The following is a 25,814-nucleotide window of genomic DNA, read 5'->3' as shown; positions in this document are numbered from 1 at the left end:
CTTTATGGAATATATTGTGCTTAACAAGTCTATTAAACAATCACTGAGTGTTTATTCCACAGCTTCCCTAAATTACCCACATTGGTAATTAGTCATTTTTATGCCTTTTAACCAATATGTTTTTAATGCTGCAAATGCAAATATATACGTATATATTTATATATATTAATTTAAGAAGCCAAATTCCATTTATTTGCATTACTGAACACAAAAAATAGATTATGTGATTGAACATTATGCTTAAATTCTGACTTCCTTCAAGTCCAGTTTGCCAGCTCAGATTTGGGTATAAAAATAAGAATTTTGTTCAAGCTTTTCAACGATTTCTTAAATATTTGTGTTTTCTTCTTTTTGTGACAGGCTAATAAATTTGTTAAGCACTGCAAGTGCAAATATATTCAATATCACAATAATATATCTATAATAATAATAATAATAATAATAATAATAATAATAATAAATGACTGCATCTCCCTAAGCCCGCTTGTGTCCATCTCCCCTTGTCAAAAAAAGTGAGTTCTTCCTTCCCCCTGTGGCCAAGGGCTTACTAATAGGGGTTCTCTATCAAACAGTTTAGCATCTTCACTTTGAAACATAAAGTGCCTAAATATACAGTAAGCATTAAACTTCCTGCCAAATACTGGCTGCTAACATAGCTTCAAGGGGGGGCAATTGACACTTTGTGTATTTATTTATTAATGGGGGGGGGGGGGGGGGGGGGGGGGGGTTATATTCCAGGCCATGACTCCATGATCTAATTGCAGGTCATTGATGACACCTTTTTTTTGTAAAGTACACAAGAAGCTCAAATGAGTGGTGGTTACAGTATTGCATTTTAGTAAGTGCATTCAACCAAAGTTTGATCAAACACGTACTCTGAAAGAACAAAGACTGCAAAGCTTCTTGTGCCAAGATTATTATTCAAGACTTATTACATCGTTATTACATCTGTAGAGCCAGTTTACTGGCACACAGGTAACACCTAAAGAACCACGACTGCTTTAATGCTACACAAAAAAGGTAAAGATCGTAAACAACAGCCACATTTTTCTTTACAAACACAGATATGGCTGTTCAGGAATTTAATTCATTTAACTCTTTATTTTGCAGAATCATGTAAATCACAGCTAAAAAGTGTAAAAGTGATATAGAAGAAGACAAAAAACAAAAAAGAGCAATGAAAAGTAACAGAGGTCAACAGCTGGAAGCTGCACAGCATGAGGGTGTAAAAATCGGTATTTGTCCTATTATTTTACTTGAAGACTTTTTTTTTTTTAAATCAAAGACATAAATGTTCAGTATTAGGAAAGCTCTGATTTCCTCTGCAGCTAGGCACTGACTTGTGACCTGGAACTGATCCCCTGTGTGCTGCAGTAGCCCATAGCTCCCACACACAGGGGTATAGGGCCACACGGAGTAACAAAATCCTGAGGGGTTTTTGACTTGTGTCATTTTTATATGTGAATAAGTGCCAGTGTAAAGATAACTATGCGTCACACCACACTCACACACTAGAGCCAAACGTTTAAATATAAAATTCAGCTGAACGTGCTCAAAACATTTCAATCACTGCCCTTCAAGCATGAGAGTCAACAGACACCTAAACAGCCAGGACTCCTCAACATGTAGGACTAATGAGAGTTTTTGAACTCACATAGCAAAAATGAACAAACAAGAAGATTCTCAGTCACCCAAGTACTAAATAAAAGTGTTCCCGGTAGCTTGATCTGAGTTTTAAAAAGTTGTTGTTTTTTTTTACATTAGAGACCAGCTCTGTCACTAACCTTTTCCTTAGGAAAAATTAACAAAACCCCCCAAAACAAATTAAACTCCTTTACATATCAGGCAGACAGCACAGATCTGCTTTCACACAGCAGTTCAGCTTGGACGGAGACTTAGAGATGCACCTGACTCCACGGGCCTGATTTTCACTGATGTCTCCAGTGTATTCACTTAGGTGGAGAGGGCCATATGGGGAGAGGATGAGCTTCTGTGTTAAAGACATACTTGTCTAGACTGAGAAGCTCCATGTCATCAGAGAAGAGCAGATAGAAGTACTTCAATGTCTCTCCCAAGAAGAAACTCTCCATCTTGTCCCGGGGCCCGGTGCTAAGTGGGTCGCGGACATTGTTAATGGATGTGTAGCCACCACCAGAGACCTGCAACAATAGAGGCACCTAATCAGAAAGTTAATTTCCCCATTGGGAAGCAGAAAATATATCATAATGCAAATTAAACTTTTCCAATGCTGCCCAAAGTTTTACACATGAAAAACAATCAGCTTTCCGTGCATGCACTGTGAAGCCACAAGAGAGGGAGACATTGAACTGTGGTCTTTTCTTTTCTCCATCAGTAATCAGTCTGCACTGCTTTACTTTTTATTTTTGTAAGTTGAAATAAGTGTGTGAACCTAATCATTTTCTTTTATGATCAAAAACTGCAACTGGACTGGACTTTTAAATGATTAAAGCCAATGTTCAAAGTACAAATTTACCCCCCCCAAAAAATCAGATTCATTTACTGGCTAGTAATGAAAACGCATAATATGATCCATATTCAGCTGTCTGTACCTTTGTGTACTTATTGAAACTCTGCAGCATGTCCCATCCCCAGTCTCTGTACTTGGCATCTTTGGTGAATCTGTACATGTAGAAGAGACTTTCCACAGTTTCTGGTCTCAGCAGGTTGTGTCTGTCTGCAGGCTGAAGTGTACAGGAGAAGTTGTCAGAACATTGTACAATAAAAACAACAACAAAAAAGATGACATAAAGATCAGTGTTTCAGCTTGACCCTTAATACAACCAGTCAGTCCCACAGAAAATGAAAAATACCATTTTGATGACATCTTATAAGAGCAGCAAGGCTACAGTTAAGATTAAATACAAGCTAAGAGCAGGGAGGATCAAAACTCAGTGACTGCACAACAGACATCTGGACAGCAATGAAGTCCGACTCTGTAAACCCCAAGCTTCTCTGTATTATTATACTACTTTCTACCTTACAGTACCTACACAAAATACCTAGACTGAGCGTGTTTAATGTCAAAATCATGTCTAAAAGCAACTTGTGTCCAGAAACGTCAGGTGCACACTCACACAATGTGTAAAATCCTTGAGAATTTCAAACGCCTTCCTTAGTTTTTATAACAGAATTTAAATGAGCTCCTGAAATGTTTCAGAACCGTATTTTAATATTCATAGAAGTGGCAGAGCAGAGAACAGTAACCATATAAACCTACAAGCTGTTAATGAAAAATGAAATGAGCTTTGAGGAGGGTTAAGGAGGGTACAGTCATGACTTTGACAACAAACATAAACTCACTGATTAAAATTTCCCTCAAAAGGGTCAAGAACTCTCAGTGGGTGTGCTTTACTCTCGGTTATTGCAGCTCGTTAAATATTGTGCTTTTAATACAAAGAAATAACAAAGACTGTTTCGCAATGCAGATCTATAAATTCAAATAAATAAAAGACGTTTAAATCAGCGGTCCCCAACCTTTTTTGCGCCACCGACCGGTTTATGCCCGACAATATTTTCACAGACCGGCCTTCAAGGTGTTGCAGATAAATACAACAAAATAAAACTAGTACGTGTACCGAAAAAAGATTTATTCATAACACACGTGAAAAGACTCAGGAAAACCGAGTTAACGATAAAAACGATAACAAAATAACGCTGAAAACCGATAAAACCCCTGAAAACCATACATTTCACACCTGAGCCTCAACTCTCACGGCCCGGTACCAAATGACTCAGGTACCAAATGACCCCAACCCCCGAGGCCCGGGGGTTGGGGGCCGCTGGTTTAAATCATATGTGGTTGTAGAGAGTTCTAAAATGTTCACCAAGCAAAACCTTTGTGCTGGTCAACATCACTTTTTCCCAGCTGCACGATCACAGGGGGTGAAGGGGAGGTCAAAATCTACACTCACTAGCAGCCGCTTCTTAGCTGCTTGTGTCTGTGCTGGACTACAAGAGAGTAAATACAGCTGTTCTCTGAGTATCCAGCCTACATAAACTACAAGATTAACATGAAAAATAATGCTTGGAGGAAGTGTTTGATTGCTTTTGGTCTACTAGGTAAACATCAGTCAGCGAGATCCAGCAACCAGATATCATAGCATAGTGCCCTACATCTCCATACCACATTTAAGCATTCCCACTCTGGTGGGACACACCTCCATACAGTAACAGTAAGTAATAATTACATACAAGCCACACTGAAAATTAGGGAATACAAAAACCAAAAGACACTTCTACATGTGATTAATGTAATAATACATTTAACAATAATAGTAAAATAAGACATAAGATGATCAATAAGAAGGGAGAAGGGAGCCGGAGATCGACAGACGGATTGGGGCTGCAGCTGCAGTGATGCGGACGTTGCACCGGTCCGTCGTGGTGAAGAGGGAGCTGAGTGTAAAAGCGAAGCTCTCAATTTACCGGTCGATCTACGTCCCTCCCTCACCTATGGCCACGAGCTGTGGGTAGTGACCGAAAGAACGAGATCGCGGATACAAGCGGCAGAAATGAGCTTCCTCCGAAGGGTGGCTGGCCTCTCCCTTAGAGATAGGGTGAGAAGTTCGGCCATCCGGGAGGGGCTCAGAGTAGAGCAGCTGCTGCTCCACATCGAAAGGAGCCAGCTGAGGTGGTTCGGGCATCTGACAAGGATGCCCCCTGGGCGCCTCCTGGGTGAGGTGTTCCAGGCATGTCCCACTGGGAGGAGGCCCTGGGGCAGACCCAGGACACGCTGGAGAGATTATATCTCTCGGCTGGCCTGGGAACGCCTTGGTGTTCCCCCGGATAAGCTGGAGGAGGTGGCTGGGGAGAGGGAGGTCTGGGCCTCTTTACTTAGGCTGCTGCCCCCGCGACCCGGCCTCGGATAAAGCGGATGAAGATGGATGGATGGATGGATGGATGGATGGATGGATGATCAATAAGTTGAGTCTCACCTTCACAATAACATCACTCCCATCACTGGCCTGCAGGCTGAAGTGTGCGATCTCTGGGCTCAGTCCAGTCTCCATCTGCTTGTACATCTGGTGACAGGTCTCCATCAGCTGCACAGCCAGATCCATATGATCCCCTGGGAGGCCGTTGTGGGCCCCAAGAGCAAGAGTCCCTGGCAGGAAACATACCAGGTGATCCTGCAGAGTGAGAGATACAGTCCACAAAGAAGAGGCTGAGAAACAATGATAGATTAATGATAGCCAAAAATCGACCAGCTAATGAGTGTCATGGGACTTTTTATTGATACAGATTTAGCTCAAGCACAACGGGTGATTGATTTAACAAGGCAGTTTGTCTATGGTTGACTGACGATGGCATTATAAAAAATAACCCCGAACAAACAAGTGCATTGGATTCAAGACCACCTTATCTTGTCAATGACTCTGAATAAGTATCTCTACCATCTTAGGATTGAAGCGGTTGTGGGACAACTCTCCGACAAAGGTCAACTTGCTGGGTCCCGTCTGTCTCACCAGGTGTTTTTTCACTCCCTCTATGGCCTCAAGGTAGTCCTCCAACAGACTGAACAAAGCATACACATAAAGAGGAAAATTAGCAACATACATAACTAGAGATGGACCGATCCGATATTACGTATCGGTATCGGTCCGATATTGACGTAAATTACTGGATCGGATATCGGAGAGAAATAAAAAAAAAAATGTAATCCGATACATTAAATATATATAAAAAAAAAAAAACACCTCACAAAACTTGCGACACGGCGTAACTCGGCTCATAACCGTAGCACGTCGGAGCAGTGTGCTCACGTGATAGAGCGGCTGTGTGTTTTTGAAGCCTGCTACCAAACCAGCATTTCATCTCTGAGAAAGTTATCCCAGAGAGAAGTAAAGCAAGTGTGTAAGTTCATCTCTGAATGTTTGTAAAGCATTCCCGCGTTAAGCTTAACAACCAATACCTGGAGCGACTGCCTCTTCTTGCTGCTACTTCAATCTGAAACTGGTTAATGATCAGCTGATCGGCTTTTCTGTCGCGACTCGCGAGTCCGTCTCTCTTGTTTGTTTATTGCCCACTTTGCGCCAGAAAGAGGAAACCAGCGGCTGAACAACAGCAGCACGTTTAAGCTTGATAAGCTGTTGTTAGAATTTATTTAATATTACTTTCTACACCAGGATCCTTTTCTATGCAGCTGACGGCTGGTAACTGTGCAGGGGCGGATCTAGCAAAGTTTAGCCAGGGGGGCCGATAGGGCATGAACGGGGAAAAGGGGGCACAAAGAAATACTTTTCTTTCTTATTCTCATTTAAAATGTCTAGCTTTTAATCAATAATTATCTGAATCTTACAACCAAAGTCCATTACTGTATATAGTAACTGTTAAGTTTAATATACCCTAGTAAGCTATATTACTTTTTCCTTTGGGAAGGTACCATCTGTGCAGTCTGCAGTTCTGTTGACGGAAGATGTTGAATCTATTTAATTATTTAAAAAAATATTTTATTTCTGTGCATTTTTTTCCCACACTGCATCAAATTAAATGGCCTGTATTTGTATAGCGCTTTACTAGTCCCTAAGGACCCCAAAGCGCTTTACACTACAATCAGTCATTCACACATTCACACACTGGTGAAGGCAAGCTACATTGTAGCCACAGCTGCCCTGGGGCGCACTGACAGAGGCAAGGCTGCCGGACACTTGCGCCACCGGGCCCTCTGACCACCACCAGTAGGCAAACATGGGGTTAGTATCTTGCCCAAGGATATTTGGCATGCAGCCAGGAGGCATCCTGGGATCGAACCACCGACCTTCTGATTAGTGGCTGACCTGCTCTGCCACCTGAGCTACAGGTGGCAGAGCAGTTGATTACAAAGTTGATTATGTCGATTAAGCATCATGAGGTGGAGGTTGGGGGTGGTTCCCTTTTTTTTTTTTTTTTTTGCTGGGAGTTGGAACCCTATTAGTTAGGTTGCTTAAGATTTCTGCTAAGTACTCTTTAAAATACCAGAATAGGAAGAATGGAGTAGGTTTAAGTTTATTAGATTGATCAGTATTGCTGAACTATGAAATATTTTGGGTGCAGTGTATTTTTTACATACAGGTATAACAGAATAGCTTTAGTGTTGTTGTTTATTTAAACTTGAGTATGAACTTATACAAAATGCAGCAAGATATTAAAAAAACATTTTATTGATTAAAAAAAACCCACTATATTGGATTCATATCGGTATCAGCACATATCCAAATTTATGATATCGTATCGGTCATAACAAAGTGGTATCGTGCCATCTCTATACATAACAGACATTATCATATGATTAGTCAGTCTGCAGTAATGTGGTTTGGGACACTGTAATACTCACTTGATAAAGTGCACTAACTTTTGTTGCCAACATAAAACACAGTTCAAAAATCTCAACTGATCATGACAAAACCAAAATATAAAGCCAGAGTCACAAAGGCGAGAAGAACAAGAAGTTCAGCAACAGACTGTCTGCTGCCACCCAAGAGCTTTGATCTTGACATCACAAATCTATTCAGAGCATGTGGTATCCATTCACAAATGAGTTAAAGTCAAACTGTACTTTAAAAGCTCAGCAAGATTTCTGCATGTGTTCAAAATATTTTGCTCTTCAAAACATGTTGTGGAAATTTGTGTTTCTTGATGTTTTTGTTTTTTGAAGGTTTTTTTTAGGAATCTTGTATATCCTAGCTATGAGTCTGACTGAAAACGAGGACAATCAACATCTTTCTAAGATTAGTTAGCAAACTGCTTGTAAATCTCAAGTTTATTACATTGCAACACTTCCTGTTCATCTGTTAGACACACCCTTTTGATCTTTAAGGCCCTTATACCTTTTAAATACTACACGGAAAACAAAAGGATCGAGTACAGTTCATCTTAGGTGAGACACACATAGACTGATGAAGGTTTATTACATTTTTTAGTTCTGCAGTTGAAGCTTTAGCAGTCTGGCACTTTCCCACAGAATCATGGAAAAACAATGGCAAACTGAAAAGCTGTACTCACTTGTCTTCTGTTTTGCCTCCCTGAATCCACTGTTTGAGCAGGTATTCATAGTAGCTGTCTGCCCGGGCACCAAGTGTGAAGACTCCTTTGTGGGTGAACTGGCCGTTGTTGGTATTGATGAACATGGGCACCAGTCCGTCATGTTTGCCGGGCAGTTTGTGGACCAGCGTCATTACCTCATTCACAGCCTCCTGGAGAGACAAAAGTGAGGAATGGGACTAATGAGATGACATGAAACCAACAGCCTCTGTTCACTTACTGCTCATGTTTTGGTTCATGTTTCATTTTTTGCACTTTAAGGCTCATCAAAAGCTGGCACACATGTCTGTCTCTGGATGTGACAGAAACTATTTAAGTTCATGTCAGACCGGGCTGAACTTCTTTAGGCATAAATTTATGCTTGTCACTTCAATCCCCAGAGAACGAGTGATGGGTACACAACGTCAGATTTTAACTGAACTGAAACACATCATCTTACCACATTAATTGTTTATTTGTCACTCCATCTCAAAAATACAGATTACAATACATTTTACTGTAGTGCAGAGCTTTGTGGTGTCCTAACCTGATACTGTGGGTCCTGAGTGAGGCGGCTCAGCTCTCTGAATTCCAGCTGAATGCTTGTGACTTCAGCGAGCGTACTGTCTGATGTCCATCTGGGAGGATGTGCTGTTCCCTTTCCAATGTTGACATCTGAGAAGGGAATCTTTGAAGGTGTTTTGAAGGCAGGCATCAATCTGGAGCCAATGTCTTTCTTTAAGTGTAGAGAAGAGACTGAATTAAAGAGGAAGTCACCACGTACGTGTTCTAAGATTAAAGCATTATTGAATTTATTTGAAAAAAATGAAGCTGATGAATTCTAAGTACAGCAAACCATTGTGATGATCAATTTTACTAGATAAACATAAATTATAAATATAGAAAAAAAATAAGATTAACCTTATAAACACTATACTCTAGTTTATAGAAATGGTACATGCATGTTCTAATGGGTTCAATTTATTTCACAGCCCTAATTCACGTAACAAGCGAGACGATTTTTGTTATAGGACAACTTACAGCTTTTTCCAAGAAAAGCTGGTCTCCTGTTAGATGGTAAGTGCTCAGCAGCCCCCCCAGGATACGTATGGTTGTTTCAAATAAATTCACATCCACATTCTTGTTAAAGGACAGATCTTTCTCCACCCAGGTCTTTGCTTCTGCAAATTCTGTGCCAAGAAAGGTAAATTACAACAGTGTGATAAAGAGATACAGGACACAAAAAAAAAAGTCTGTACATCTGTATGGCCGAGTTTTACTTCAAGTAACACAATCGAGTGGTGTAGTTACAGAGCACACCCAACCCTGTCAGACGAGACTTAGCTGGTCTGAGAGGGTGAAGATTACTCCGTGAAAAAAGTCAGTTTTCAAAATTTGTTTTATTGCTATTATTATTATTATTATTATTATTATTATTATTATTATTATTATTATTATTATTATTATAGATCATACTCCTCCTGCCACATTACTATTCATGGACCATGGATGGGTGATGCAAGCAACAAGTAATGTCTCTAATTATGCTTGAAGGCTAGCAGCTGCTACAACGATGGACCTCTACATCTCCTTGGTGGATTTTTTTTCTTGCATAGAGAAATTTTTGGTTAGTCAAAGTAAAATCAGCAGCACTATAACACAATTATTTTATTTCAAACTAGTCTTGTTAATTGGGGGGGGGGGGTGTCATATGTTCAAGTATAAGCACAATTTCATGGTTTTAGCATAAATAACAAATAACAATAATTTTGTGCAATATCCTACACGGATATCGCGTTTGGTATCAGTTTAGAGACAATTTCAATGATGTCAAGCCCCCCAAAAAACGTCAAACCCAAAAGCCAAAACAAACAAAAAAAAAAAAAACAAAAACAAACCTAAAACAAGTAATAATATAAATAATACCTTCTTTTAGGCCCATAATCCACATGGTGTCCAAAGCATCAATCAGCGTCAGACCCAGTCCAAACCATTCACCAAAAGATTTGGAGATGGGCTTGAGTTCATCATGACCCCAGGCGTAGTCCTTGTAGCCTTTCCAAGCATGTCTGAAGGCATCGCACACTGCCTCCAGTCGCACTCTAGTTTCAGGTGAAACTACAAGCAAAGGAATAACAATGAATAATTAAAGCGTAAACTTACATCTGTGTCTCCTGCTGGAAGCTCTTTGAACAGCATACTTCTTATTCTTATTATTTGGAGTAGAAAGAGTAGAAATGAAGTAGAAATTCTGTGTCATGTGTTGATGCTTTGAGCACAGCAGGTCTTCATGGTGTGAGTTGGAAACATTCAACTTTAAGTCAAAAAGAAATGCTGAGCTATAAAGAGCATATAATAGTAGAACTGGCCAAAGCTATGTTAAAGAATCTGTTTGAGGGGAAATTTTTAAACCTTCTCAGTGCACCCTGAAAGCAAGAAAGGTTTGCTTAGAATTACAGCAAGCAGTGCTGACCTTCTAGTGGGACAGTGCCAGCTGGGTTGGCAGGTGCTGGGGGCACTGCTGCCTCTTTCTCATTGGCTGAGGGTGGAGGTTCTGTAGCCTGGTCAGCTTCAATCATTGCTCCTCTCCAGCTGTGTATTAAAAGTAAACATCTTATACCTGAATTATTTATATCGGTCTCTCTGATATATCTACTGAAGCATGTGTCACTGCCTCCATCCAGCAAAAAAAAAAATGTTTGACTACAATCTTTTATCACCTGACAATCTTCTTTTGTTTTTCCTCCTCTTCACCTTCGTCCTCTTGAACCACCTGCTCTTGCTTCTCCCTGCCGACCGTGTCTGAAACATTTGCATCTCTCTGTAGGCTTGGTGGACCTCTTTTGTTTGCAAATATCTTTTTCTGTGAAAACACACATTGCTAGAGCTAAAAACACAAAGGAAAATATAAAAATATCATGGAAAAGGTCTGATGTGGGTCACAGGTTGTACAGGTCCTTCTCAAAAAAATTAGCATATTGTGATAAAGTTCATTATTTTCTGTAATGTACTGATAAACATTAGACTTTCGTATATTTTAGATTCATTACACACAACTGAAGTAGTTCAAGCCTTTTATTGTTTTAATATTGATGATTTTGGCATACAGCTCATGAAAACCCAAAATTCCCATCTCAAAAAATTAGCATATTTCATCCAACCAATAAAAGAAAAGTGTTTTTAATACAAAAAAAGTCAACCTTCAAATAATTATGTTCAGTTATGCACTCACTACTTGGTATTGAGTGCATAACTGTGCATATATCTGTGCACTGTGCATATATCGGTACTTGGGAATCCTTTTGCAGAAAATGACTGTTTCAATGCGGCGTGGCATGGAGGCAATCAGCCTGTGGCACTGCTGAGGTGTTATGGAGGCCCAGGATGCTTCGATAGCGGCCTTAAGCTCATCCAGAGTATTGGGTCTTGCGTCTCTTAACTTTCTCTTCACAATATTCCACAGATTCTCAATGGGGTTCAGGTCAGGAGAGTGGGCAGGCCAATTGAGCACAGTAATACCATGGTCAGTAAACCATTTACCAGTGGTTTTGGCACTGTGAGCAGGTGCCAGGTCGTGCTGAAAAATGAAATCTTCATCTCCATAAAGCTTTTCAGCAGATGGAAGCATGAAGTGCTCCAAAATCTCCTGATAGCTAGCTGCATTGACCCTGCCCTTGATAAAACACAGTGACCAACACCAGCAGCTGACATGGCACCCCAGACCATCACTGACTGTGGGTACTTGACACTGGACTTCAGGCATTTTGGCATTTCCCTCTCCCCAATCTTCCTCCACACTCTGGCACCTTGATTTCCGAATGACATGCAGAAGTTGCTTTCATCTGAAAAAAGTACTTTGGACGACTGAGCAACAGTCCAGTGCTGCTTCTCTGTAGCCCAGGTCACGTGCTTTTGCTGCTGTTTCTGGTTCAAAAGTGGCTTGACCTGGGGAATGCGGCCCCTGTAGCCCATTACCCAGGTCACGCCTGTACACGGTGGCTCTGGATGTTTCTACTCCAGACTCAGTCCACTGCTTCCGCAGGTCCCCCAAGGTCTGGAATCGGTCCTTCTCCACAATCTTCCTCAGGGTCTGGTCACCTCTTCTAGTTGTGCAGCGTTTTCTGCCACACTTTTTCCTTCCCACAGACTTCCCACTGAGGTGCCTTGATACAGCACTCTGGGAACAGCCTATTCGTTCAGAAATTTCTTTCTGTGTCTTACCCTCTTGCTTGAGGGTGTCAATGATGGCCTTCTGGGCAGCAGTCAGGTAGGCAGTCTTACCCATGATTGCGGTTTTGAGTAATGAATAGGGATGGGTATCGTTTAGGTTTTATCCGATACCGGTGCCAAATCGGTACTTTTGAAACGGTGCCGATGCTTAAACGGTGCTCAAACCGGTGCTTAAAGAATGGAGAACACAAAATTGGTCCAAAAACCTCTCATGTTCAGCTGTTTTTTGTAAAAAGATAACAATGTTAGCCTTTTCTGCAGCTATGGGGCATATATGGTATCACTCTTGGCTGGAAGCAGTGCTTAAACAATGGAAAAAAACAAACTTTGTCCAAAACCTCTCATGTTTAACTGTTTTCCACTTTTTCTTTGGTCATTTTAGCCTTTTTAGCCAGGGTGAAGGGAGTATCTGCCATCAAACAAGAAGACAGCCGCATGTAGCTATGATGATGTTTGCTAGTTCACCTTACCTGCCTTAATGTAATAACGTGGTTAGCTTACTCAACGTAAATTACACATGAACAACATTAAGCTTCACACGCAGAGAAGAACGGCTGCTGCTGCCATCATCACCCGTCATCATTTCTGCTACACTGGCAGGGCTAGGGGCCAGGACTCTCCTCGTCGTGTTTTTGGGGGATGTTGCATAACAGATGTGCTTGGTGTGAGGTCTCGCAACAAGCTATCAAATACGGCGCATTTCTGGGCTTTTAAAAAAAACGCTATACATCGCCAGGTGTTTCATCGGATTTGAGGTGTTTCCTCCTTTGACAGTATCACAGTATCAGCTTAAAGCACTTGTTGCAGGCTGCTGAGTTTGCATATTTTGCTGTGAAGTACAGCCAGACTTTTGACCGCTTCGCCTTGGACATTTTTAATCTGTAGCTCTGCTCTAACAGAACGTACGTACCTGGACCCGCCTACTATCCTCGGAAACGTAAAATGATTGGCTAGAAGTGTATCACAGCTCAGGAAAAAAACAGCACCGAAATAAAGCACCGAAATGTGCGCTGCTTTTCGGTCTGGTTACTACCGGTACCCATCCCTAGTAATGAACCAGGCTGGGAGTTTTTAAAAGCCTCGGGAATCTTTTGCAGGTGTTTATTCGTTGATTCAGATGATTAGGTTAATAGCTTGTTTAGAGAACTTTTTCATGATATGCTAATTTGAGATAGGAATTTTGGGTTTTCATGAGCAAGGCTTGAACTACTTCAGTTGTGTGTAATGAATCTAAAATATATGAAAGTCTAATGTTTATCAGTACATTACAGAAAATAATGAACTTTATCACAATATGCAAATTTTTTGAGAAGGACCTGTATAATACACAACAGATGTATATAGCCAAACCCTAATTTTGAAGAGGAGCATTTTGGTGTTTTGATACGGAATGAGAAAAGGATCTGAGAAACTAAGCACACTGCATGCTCATAGAATAGCAACAAGAACACCCTGCTTTATAGTCCATTTAACTATAAAAAAGCACCACAATTTTCAAATTAAACATCACATTGCATTAAATATGTACTGAAACAGAAAATTGGGATTATGAAATCAGCGAGAAAGGGCTTATAGAGGTCATAAATGAGTAAGCACAATAAACAATAATTACACAGAAAAAAAATAATTCTACAAAGAAAAAAAAAATATTACAAGTGTTAAAGCTGGGTAAGTGTTACTAGATATCCAAGAGACATCCACAGGTGTTTTTAGACCAGAGCAAGGTTCAAACGCCAAGTTTCAAAAGCTGAAAGCCAGCACTGAATACCTCAGGCATGAAGACCTGTTTTGTTTTTTTTAATTTCCCCATATTCTTTTCAGGTTTTTTTTGTTGTTTTGTTTGTTTGCTTTATTTATTTATTTATTTTTACCTACCGCAGTTTTAACTGATGCTTCCAAAATAAAGAAGTACAAATACAACTCTAACCTTAACTGGAGGCTTAACCAATATGGGGATATTTGGTCCTCTGGCTTCTCCTGCAGCATCTGGAACAACAGTTAGCTGCAAATGAGGTCCCCCCACTGGATCTGGAGCTTTACCTGCAGCCTGACCCAACACTGGCTTCACACCTGGAGGAATGGCCTTTAATTCTCTGTCATTCAACTCCAGCCAGTCCTCCTGGTCAGACAAACCTACACAAGCACATGCACACATAAGAAAAGAAGGCCGTCATGATGGTAGCCCAGTAAACTACATTGTAGAGCTATTGCTAAATATTTGAATTATAAACTATGATCACTGTGTCCTGGAGTTGTAATTTTTTTAATCACTGTAAACATGGCAAACACCCAATCCAAATAACCATTTAGCTACATAAAAAGTAAGACCATTAAAATTAATAACAGACTTTTGTCTCTGTGTATGTGATGTTAGCTTAGCATGGAGAGGGAAGTGTTTACCTCTCCAATGTTCTGTGATGCTGCTGTAGGAGAGCAGTCCCAATATGAGCAGCAGAGCCAGCAGGAACAGGATGAGGCTTCGCTGGAGCCGAGACAGCTGCTTCCATTTCTGTGGGCAGATAAACAGTGCTAGCTAAACTGGAACACGTCTAACAGCTCTGAATTTCAATCACAGATGTCTCAAAGGAGGTTGTAATTTCTCCCCAACAAATCTGTTTAGGCTCCTTTTCCAAAAAAAAAAAAAAAAAAAAAGTAGGAGCGTAAAAGAAGGAGGCATGATAGTCTTCTTACCCTGTATAAACTCCACATCTCTTTCCGCTTGGTGCAAGTACATTTTCAAATTTCTCATCTAACCAGCTAAACCCTGCAAAGCAGAGGGAGTGAGAAAACCAGCGTCTCTGAGGAGAGAAGGCAACAGGCACCCTGGCACCACTCTGCTCTAATTAACACCTGTGCAACATCATGAAAGCATTGAACCATTGTATGAGCCATGGCCTCAGGAGGCATTTTCATTTCAACATAATGAGGATATTCTGTTCAGCCTAACAGTCCAAAAATTGTGCACTGAAAGCAGTGTTTGAAATCACCAGGAGACTCATGATTCAGTTTTATACTTTTTGGCCAAACTGTGACGTTCAGATCTGCAGTCAGAGAACAGACCGTACATAAAATATGGCTGATACTTCCATGACATCACGAATTGGTTACTTAAGTTTAGTTGTGAAGCCTCAAGTTGAACATTTCTGATGGCAACATGTTGTTGTGTTGAAACTCGATGTGATAAGCAAGGGTAGGGGAAAACTGAGAAACCAAGGCTCACTGCTACTTGTCGATAACATGGTAAATCCCTGTGCATCCTCCCCCTTTGAACTGTAATGGAAACCAAAATTTACAAAAACACCATGTTGCATTAACCTACAACTAGCGACTAAGGCCATAAACTCACCCAGAAAGTGTTTACTAAGCTCACAGACAAGAGCCTTCAACTGTTACTGTCATTTTCCTTTTAATTTCCATCCAACTAGAGATCTTTTTGAAAAGAGACGCCCCCTACTGGTCATCAGGAAGAATGCAGATTCAAGGCACTTCACTTTTCAAACACAGAATAAGTTGCACTTCTATAGTGCTGGAGTCAAATGCTCCAAACCTATGGGATAAAAACATTCATAGAAATGGAATCCTATTGTGGCAACACTGGAAGAGAGGCAGGATTCATCCTGAGCAGATCAATCGTTCATCATATGGAGACAGACAACCATTATGCTCATTTACACACCTATAGTGCCATGACTTGTTCCCTACCAGATTTCTTAGTCTCTTACATATTTGTCACACACAACCAGTTCTCAAAGGAGACCTATCATTTTCCCTTATTTTCTCTTACCATGACAAACTGTCATCTTAAATACAGCCAGAGTTTCACATAAGGTCTACAGCACAGACCCACGTGCCATTTAAAACTTCTATTTACGAGGGGCAACCAATCAGAAGAAAACTGGCTAAAAGGAAGGGAGCTAAAACGGCTCTTTTCAATTAGAGGATGAACCAGTTTAACATACATTAAAAAAGAAAGCATTATTAAGCATGAATTAACACCTTTACATAACATAGCTTAAATGGATGGATTGACCAATTCCAAATTCATGTACAACTATAAAATCAGCGCAAAATCCGTTCCTGACAGTCTGCAATGAGATACCCCTCCAGCAAACCGGGGAATAAATTTAAGACCTCTGTAAATGCAATTTATGGCTTTTTGTACCCTCTTAAGCTTTTTTCTGAGAAAATTTAATTCAGTGCTCTAATAGCAGGAGATTGATGTTAAACTACCCTACCCTTCTCAAAGTTCATATAACACAATGAACAAAAGCCAGTCATTCAATGACCTCATCTGCAGAGAGAGAGGAGGAAAAGTATGAAATTCACTGCTTCCCACCTGTTACGTGTGCTTTTAGAAATGTAGGAAAAACACCCACTATGATTGAAACAAGGGCAGAGCACTTATTGAAGTCCCTTGTGCAGTGTGAGAAGCAAGCATTGAGCTCCTCAGAGGAACATGATTTGCAGAGAACGGTTTTCTCAGGAACCATAAACTGTCATTAAATTTGACGATCCACAGGTACAAGTCGACAGTCCCTGCTTCTTTAAGAACAGGTTTTATAGAAGAAATGTCAGATGACATACTGCTGAACTAAAACATTACAGATTAGTCGATAAGAGCAGTCATTTGCCTTTCCAGTTCAGAGGACAAAATTAATTCCATTTACAAGAGCCAACCGTGCAGTTAAAAAGTGAAGGAAAGTAATCACACAGCGTTTATTACAGAAGCATTTTTGCTTATGATCTGGACATCTGTAGAATTTCTTTTACCAGATTATCACAATCCTTTTTATAGCATTCAATAACAGCAACTAAGGCTGTTAAAAACTGAATGCAAAATTGATTCTGTGCATTATGGCAAAATAAAAGCGGACATTGATTGGAGAACTGAATGTTGAGGCCAAGTCGAACACTGTTTAAAATGAAGCAGATTTGTTGGGAAAAATCATTTGCATTTGCAGATTCCTATGAGTGTATATGGATCTCAAGGGTTCAATTTGTCAGCAGTCATCTTGAAATGCTTCTGGATAGTTATTTTGAAGTCTTATTTAAATTAAAAATTTTCTTCCAGAGCTATTTTACTTTTAATTCTGTGAAGCTGTTTTTGTATTATTTTTGTATTATATCCAGTTTTGTTTTTGTTGCAATTTTAATAGAGTGTGTGTGTGTGTGTGTGTGTGTGTGTGTGTTCCTTTCTTTTGCATAGTTTTTAAATGACTGAGATATATTTGGGGGGGTTTTCATATTGAAATTATATACAGCAAAAAATTGAAGGAACACTTTAAACACATCAGATCTTCTTCAGGTTCCAGGTTTCGCCTCATGTGACACAAAACCTAGCTAAATGGAAAACTAGTGGGAAAACACACAAAACAAACAAAAAAACAGGAGGAAACAGTGTCAATGGCTTCCACCATCAGGGACAATTTTTCAGTAATGCATTTTATTGAGTCATTCTATTTTATTTCATTAATTTTCCTTTATTTATCCAGGTAAAAGTCTAATTGAGTTTAAAATCTCTTTTCAAAGAGCGACCAGGCCAAAGTGCAGCAGCAATATAAAAATATTATATTTATTTATATATTTATACAGTTTGGCTACTGTAACAGTAATTTCCAACTTTTAAGACAAATGAAGCATAGCTTATCTTATAGCTTATTTTATATCGAATCAATGGTGACAATTTGATTATTATTCATTTCTTTATTTATTTTGAAGTGTGACACATTTGTTGGCATTGCCCCCAAATTTTGTTTTAAAATACAGTTTCTTGATTTCCTCTGGAAGTGATACTTCTACCACCATCTTTGGTGTTTTGGTGTAAATTTGACAATTTAAATTAGGACTTGTCTCTGTGCCTCAGGAGAGCAACAGTGCAGAGTGCGAGGGAAATGGGTTAGAAACCTTCTGTTGCTTTTAACTCTGTCTTTGAGCGAGTGTTTTATATGCAAATGCAGCACCGATTATGCCACAACCATTGTGTTTAAAAGTGATTTGATGGTAATTATGCCCCGATTATGTCAAGAGGAGAAGCTCCAACTGTAGGCAACAGCTACACTTATGTGCTGTTAGAGTAATCAGAAAATTCACATGAACACAACCTTCAAGTCAAAACAACAACTCAAACAGTCAGAGAAAATTTTGGCATTCTTGTTAGCAAACCATGAAACCACGTCATTTGAATGTAAATATTTTGCTGACGGCAAGAAATTTAATTACAGCCATTTTTCTGCAGAGATTTAAACAGTGAAATATCTTGAATTCAAGTTGAAATCCTGCACTTCAGCTGTTTGAATTAAAATAAACTGCGATGTGTCATTGTCTAAAAACTTATGGACCTAACTACAAAGCAGCTACATACTGAAAACCGTTATCATTGTTTATCTGCACAATTCAGCCTCTCTCGACTGGCGTGTACTGTTGCTTCCACCTTACAACTTAAAAGAACATGAAGACACTGAAGCTGGAAGAACAAATTTGCTACTTGGGAAATGGAGCCATCTGAGGAGCATGAGGACTACAATTTCTTAGCAGCAAATGACTTTACCTCTTTAAAAAGAAAAAGCACCACTTTCCACCCAGGACACCATGTCCTAGCTACTGTTCTGGTCTCCTGTTCTGCCTGCATGGTTTGTTTGTCCTATGAGTGTGAGATAAAATACATCACAAACAGGATGTGATATTCCTGAGCTTGTATCAACCTGCAGAGGAAACAAAGTAGTGCTTAACGAACAACATCTGATTCACAGCTTTTCTATTTAAAGCTGAGAAATGGATGTCATCCATTAATTCACTAAGAACCAAGGCAGTCTCATTGTGAGAAGGTTGTAGGACAAGTTGTACAAGGATGAAAGAAACCTTTTAGCAAAGCAGCACTGTGACTGTCAACCCCCTGAGGAAGAGCAAAGAAGAGTATTGAGACACTGAATATGCACAGCATAATATCCTTGCGAGTACTAAGCTTGACAAAGAAGATGAGGACCCTCACAGATTAAACGCACAAGGATGAGAGCAAAAGTAAAGAAAACAAGATTAAAGAAATTGAATGTAAAGAAAACAAGATTAAAGAAAATGTTCTGGGAGACAAAAGAGACAAAGTGATGGGACCAATATCTATTTGATCTCGCTGGAGTGATCGGACACATTATGTGCTTAGGGGATGCTTTTATCTGAAGAGGTTTAAAGTTCAGGCTGCTCCACAACAAAGGAGGCGTAAGAAAGGAAAACTGAAGCCCTGGGAATCGATTTGTTACAAAAACAGGTCATAAAAACAGAGATAATCAATCCAGTCAGACTTGTAACCAAATAGTCTAATGCTTACAGCTGAAGAACAGAGCAACTCATTACCACCTCTGGTTGTATTATATATATCACAGCATCACAGAAAATGCTCCAAGTGAATGAACACAACTGCTTTATGTCAATATTTGATACAAGTTTGTTAATGGTGTTTCGCTCACTCAGTTTATCAAACACGTTCCCACCCAGTAACAGGAACACATAACAAAACACATATCTACATCCGTTCAACTTCAAATTTAAAAGCTGTTTACCAGAGTAAGTGCGGTGTAGCATTCAAGTTAATTTGGATGAGCATTTCTCATACTTTGGTTCAAAGCTGATGTCAGCTACCAATGTTTTCCCTCCACTGGCTGCTGCTTGCTCCACTAGTGGGACTGTGTATTTGTTGTCTTTTAATCGCCGTTTGTATTTTACTAACATTCATTCTTGTGTTTCCACGTTCATATTTTCCCAGTATTCCAATTGTTTCCTTGTTGTCATCTCCCTCTGGTTTGCCTAAATGTTAGTTCCCTGTCCTTCCTTGTTTCTAACGCCCCTTTTATTTTAATAACTGGGCTTTGTGTATTGCCTGCGACTTCTTGTCTTCATCTTTTCTCCTTATTCCACCCGTGTCTCATTTCCTAGCTTTGTGATTATCTGCGTGCAATAGGCTCAGCATTTGTGGTTCCTACAAAGCAAGATTAACGACTTGGCAATCTATCTGGATCTTAAAGTCTGAGTTTTATGCATCACACAAGTGGTTCTCTTTCTTTTTACCAGGCTAAATTATTGGGGCAACTTATGATGAACATATAACCTGGTCGGAGCAAGTTATGTTCAGAATTTTGGTTTAAGAATTATCTGGCCGCCTTTTAGCCAAATCATTTATTTACATGTTTTAAGTGCAGTAGGTTTACAGATTATCTGCAGGGCAAATACATTTTGTGTTTGCCAATCTGTTAAGCCATCTACCTTGCTAATATGATGAATGAACCTGCAAAGTTGCAGCGGTGTAAACTGTGCATCAGATTCCCACACTGGAAGCGATTCACTCACTGCACATTGTTTTGAAGTTCACTCCAAATGTCCAAATGTTCCAGGTGCCGGTTGCCTCGGTAACCCCCTAAAGTTTTTACTACTACCATACATCAACCAGCTTAATCCTGCATGCACACTGGTAGTTCAGTGATTCACCAGAAACTAATCTCATGCCCTGCCCACTTCATGTAGCTAGTGGTTATTTGCCTGTAGTCACCAAATGCCATTCACTAGAACATAGAACGCACGCTATGAATATCTGTTCAGTCAGTAAAGTCAGTTTCACTTTGATCTGCCAACAAGCTAAACCACGTCTCCTTTATTAAGCTATGAGACAGTAACCTTTAAACCGTTAAAGTCTGAGAACTTACAGCCATCAACTTGTAAGTAAGCAGCAGTGCCAAGAGCATATTCAGAAATAAAACCATTAACTTGAATTAAAATGTTTTTTTAATTGCTGTCAAATCACAAGAAGCTCCAGAAAATACTATTAATCTAAGTTTATTGTTTACTGTTATGTTCTCTGTAGATTGTGATGCATTTTATCATCATCATTCGTTAACGTCTGTGATTGGAGGAGGCGGCATTCGCAGGGATCTTTTTGTGCGTCAGAAGTGTCACATGATGTATGACAGATTGACTTTTATGTGTGCACACACAGACCCTGAAGCTGAAAACCCAAATTAACGGAGCAAATTATCCAATGGGGTTTTAGGTTTTGTTAAATCAGTTAAAGCAAGGAAAGCCCAGATCTGTTAAACTTCCTTTGTAGTACACCCCACAGGCCAAGAAAACACATCAATACTTTTGGTTTATGTTTCTATTTATATTCTTTATTTAAATTATTTTTTAGGTTACCATTATTATTTTCTTTATCTTGAGTCTGTAGTTTTCTGGGAGATCATTACTTATGTTGTTTAGATAAGTGATTCTGCACAATATCACACATACACAAAACAGCACACAGCCATCAAGTATCATTACATCTGCCCTCTTTACAAAATGACTGCCTGCGTTTGATGCATTTAGGAGAAAATTGAGGCTACAAAAAACAACATGGCCTGAACTCAACTCTACCTGAAAGGGCACTGCACTAGTTCACATAAAAGGTTTACTTGTTTGGAGTTTTGATGATGATGACGGTGTGTACTGCTGTCTAACACACTAGTCCTAAAACTCTAAAGTGCTTTGAACTATTAAAAGCTGGTATTGTAACTCTAGTCACAAAACATGATTCACAAACACTTAAAAGGATTACTGAACACTTTGGTTATCAAAGCACAAATAAATTATTTCCATATACTGATATTTCTTTTAAGCGTGTGGCCTGACGTGTTGTTGCCAGCACAACCAACTAACCTGTGTAGCTTCTTTAACTCGATGTATATTTAACAATTTCCAATCTGTTCCTGATTGACAAATCACTGTACATGTCTCAGCTTCATCATTTTAGTTTGAAAGTCAAGTCATCTTTATTTATATAGCACATTTAAAAGACATCAAGTGTCGGCCAAAGTGCTGAACAGAGGGATAATATAATAAAAGAATTTAAATAGAAAGAAAACATTTTAAAAAGAATTGTAAGACATGTAAGAGTATATAGCATATAATGTACATGCAAATATGCACATACATCTACAAAACTGTACACATTCACACAAGCACACATATGTGAACATAACGTATATACACATACAACATCATCCAATAAGATAAGAGACCAAATAGACAGAATAAAAAAAAAAGATATCAAAGAGATCCGAAAGCCTTGGAAAATAAGTAGGTCTTGAGATTCGATTTAAAGACTTCAAGGATGAAGAGGATTTTATGAAGAGGGGAAGACTATTCCAGAGTCTCGGGGCAGCAATGGAGAAAGCCCTGTCACCTCTAGATTTGAGCTGGGAGCGTGGAACTGATAAAACCATCTGACTGGAGGAGCGCAGAGATCGAGTGGGTAAGTGCAGGCTAAGAAGATCTGAAATTGTTCACTTCCTGCCACCATCGACTCACTTCAGTTTGCTTACCGGACTAATCGTTCCACAGACGATGCCATATCTCACCTGCTCCACACATCCCTGAGTCACCTGGACACTGGCAGAGGGAATTATGTTAGGATGCTGTTCGTGGACTACAGTTCAGCATTCAACACAATAATTCCCTCTAAGCTTTTCACCAAGTTGACGGATCTAGGACTCAGCTCATCACTGTGTCAGTGGATCCTCAACTTCCTCACAGACAGACCCCAATCAGTGAGGGTGGGAAAACAAGTCTCCCCCTCCATCTCACTCAGCACTGGAGTGCCTCAGGGCTGTGTTTTAAGCCCCCTGCTGTACTCACTGTACACTTATGACTGTGTAGCCACATCCGACACCACCTCCATTGTCAAGTTTGCTGACGACACTGCTGTTGTGGGCCTGATCTCCGACAACATCGAGACGGCCTACCTGGAGGAGATTAGGAACCTGGAGACCTGGTGCCAGGAGAATAACCTCCTCCTAAACATCAGCAAGACTAAGGAGCTGATCGTGGACTTCACTACAAAGCAGGCGAGGAATTACAAACCCCTCATCATCAGTGGCACGCCAGTGGAGAGAGTGGACAGTTTCCGATACCTGGGTGTCCACATCACTCAGGACCTGTTATGGTCCTGTCACATCAACACCCTGGTTAAGAAAGCCCGTCAGCGTCTCTTCTTCCTCAGAAGACTTAGAGACTTCCATCTGCCACTGAAGGTGCTCAAGAACTTCTACTCCTCACCATCGAGAGCGTCCTGACGGCAAACATCTGCATCTGGTTTGGGAACAGCACCAAGCAGGACAGACAAGATCTGCAAAGAGTGGTGCGCTCAGCCGAACGCAGAGCTCCCTGACCTGCTGTCCATCTACACCAAGCGGTGCAAGTCCAAAGCTAGGAAGATTATGATGGACCTCTCCCATCCCAACAATGGACTCTTCTCACTGTTGAGGTCTGGGAAGCGCTTCCGCTCCCTTAAGGCCAAAACAGAGAGAAGGAGGAGGAGCTTCTTCCCCCAGGCTATTCGGGGCCTGAACCAGGTGTAGCACTGGACTCTCCCACACACATCACTATAAGACTGGACACACATCACCACACGCACCACCACACATTTCCTATTATTTATAATCTTTATAATCTCTTTCTGCTATTTGCACATTTTTTACTGTAAATTTCTAAGTTAACTTCATTTAATGGTCGGGCATTGCACAGCTACAAGCATTTCACCCCCATGTCATACTGTGTATGGTTGTGTGTGTGTGACAAATAAAATTTGAATTTGAAATGTAACCTGGAGCCAAAACATGGAGAGCTTTAAAAACAAATAGTAAAACCTTAAAATCGATTCTATGTTTAACTGGTAGTCAACGTAGAGATGCGAGTACTGGGGTAATATTCTCTCTCTTTCTAGTACCCGTCAGGAGCCTTGTGGCTGCATTTTGAACAAGTTGCAGGCTTGAGTGACAAATGCCTAAATAGAGAGAGTTACAATAGTCAAGACGTGACGATATGAAAGCATGGATAACAGTTTCCAGGTCTTTAGATGACAGGATATTTTTGAGTTTAGAAATGCTCCTGAGTTGGAAAAAACTGCCACAAACAACTGAATTCATTTGCTTGTCCAGCTTGAGAGTGGAATCAAAAATGAAACCAAGATTTTTTACATGGGGATGTACATTAGCTGATAATGGGCCCAAATTGTTTCTTATGAGACTAATAGAGTCCTGCTTACCGAAGATTAATTAATGTCGGTTTTGTCATGATTTAGTTTGAGAAAGTTCAGAGACATCCAGCAATGTATGTCGCTAAGACAGTCTGAGACTTTCTGCAGTGTACTATCAGCACCTGGTTCTCCTTTTCCCTTTGGATATGTGTGTGCGTGTGTGTGTGTGTGTGTGTGTGTGTGTGTGTGTGTGTGTGTGTGTGTGTGTTTTTAAGCCTAGTTCAACCACTTTGACATTTTTAGCTATTTGCCTTTACTATCTTTTCTAACCCTCTGATTCCAGTTTTTAGTGCCGACTCCAGCCTCCAAGTCACTCCTAGTCCTATGCCCTAAAAATCCTCTTTAGGTGGCACCGTTTTAGATAATTATACGTGCATTCCTGTTTCATGTTTCTAAAATCTTTAAGAAACTTCACGTTCATTCGTCAGCCGAGCTCTGTATATCAAATTACAGGACTACTCACTCTCCAGCAGGACTGCCTTCGGTGTTTGCCATTGTTGTAGTTCTGACTGTGTGGGTCACTGAGTGTCAGAGAGATGAAGTCCTTTCTGGAAGGCGGGTACATCCTCTGATCGGGGTTGATGGTCGTATGTCATAGAACCTGCCCTAAGAAATGAAGAACACACGAAGTTAGGACTATTCCCTGAAATAAAGTGGAATGTAAATGTAAAATCCATCAATTTCAGCATTTTTTCCCTTACACATTCTTTCACATTGCAATTGTAAGAACTGTAAGCATGCTGGCTTACATTAGATTAGTCAGCTTCATGACAGCTTTTGTACACCTGACATGCAAGCCTTTTACTATGCTGCTTCTTCTGATGGACTCATAAACAATAAAATAAGTTCTATTTGTGCTGACAGTGTCAGCACAAATACACCCCCACATAAGAGATGTAGTGTGTGCATGCTCCTTGGTGATGTTTTGGGAAGCAGTATAAAAACTCTGGATTTTAAAAACCCAAACTTTAACATGCTCTGTAATTCTTTTAAGGACAATCATCAAGATGCAAGTAAGCGTGTGTACGGCAGTACGAGTCATCTTTTTCCTTTTAACACCATGCTAGCTAAAGCGTAAAAGACTCGACGTTAATTCAGTTTTTCTCACATCGCTGTCACGCTGTGCAAATAACACCACAGAGTCCAAGTCAGAAGTCAAACACTCAGCTGCTTCCCTCTCACCTTTGTGCCTGGTTGGCTGCCTCACAGCGACGCTATTATCCCCAAAACTGAACAGCTGCTAGCGTGCTACCAGAGGCTAGCTGTGGCTCTTCGGGTCGTTTCTGAATGGAGCGAAATTTTATTCAAGACGCAGGTTAACAAACATGCAGCGCAGTCCTGTGTTCGAGCAACACACAATAAGACCCGCTGCCACATGAAATGTCAAGCAAAATAAACTGGAGGAAATACGGTTGAAGTTAAGAGATAGGAAAGCAGAGGGAGATACGGAAAAGACCTGACAAGCTCTGACGAGGTAGGTCATGTGATGTGGGCACGTGATCTGAGAGTG

General features: G+C 40.2%; 1 protein-coding gene across 1 annotated transcript; it reads right to left on the bottom strand.

The window, feature by feature from the left end:
- Positions 1-714: 714 nt before the first annotated feature.
- On the bottom strand, positions 715-25,814 carry man1b1a (mannosidase, alpha, class 1B, member 1a). The gene is made up of 14 exons (XM_086300184.1): positions 25,487-25,814; positions 24,768-24,910; positions 14,650-14,758; positions 14,177-14,382; positions 10,740-10,882; positions 10,493-10,611; positions 9,946-10,137; positions 9,061-9,209; positions 8,567-8,755; positions 8,002-8,192; positions 5,415-5,535; positions 4,956-5,150; positions 2,571-2,702; positions 715-2,159 (listed from the first exon to the last, which is right to left on the bottom strand). The coding sequence occupies exons 2-14, from the start codon at positions 24,867-24,869 to the stop codon at positions 1,950-1,952; spliced, it is 2,058 nt and encodes a 685-aa protein (XP_086156310.1). The 5' UTR covers positions 24,870-24,910; positions 25,487-25,814; the 3' UTR covers positions 715-1,949.

Source organism: Aulonocara sp. 'chitande type north' Nkhata Bay, linkage group LG7 (genome assembly GCF_057382095.1).
Source record: "Aulonocara sp. 'chitande type north' Nkhata Bay isolate Kocher_YH1m ecotype deep benthic linkage group LG7, A_spYH_male_GT1.1, whole genome shotgun sequence".
Taxonomy (NCBI): Eukaryota; Metazoa; Chordata; class Actinopteri; order Cichliformes; family Cichlidae; genus Aulonocara; species Aulonocara sp. 'chitande type north' Nkhata Bay.
This window is presented reverse-complemented; position numbering and strand designations above follow the sequence as displayed.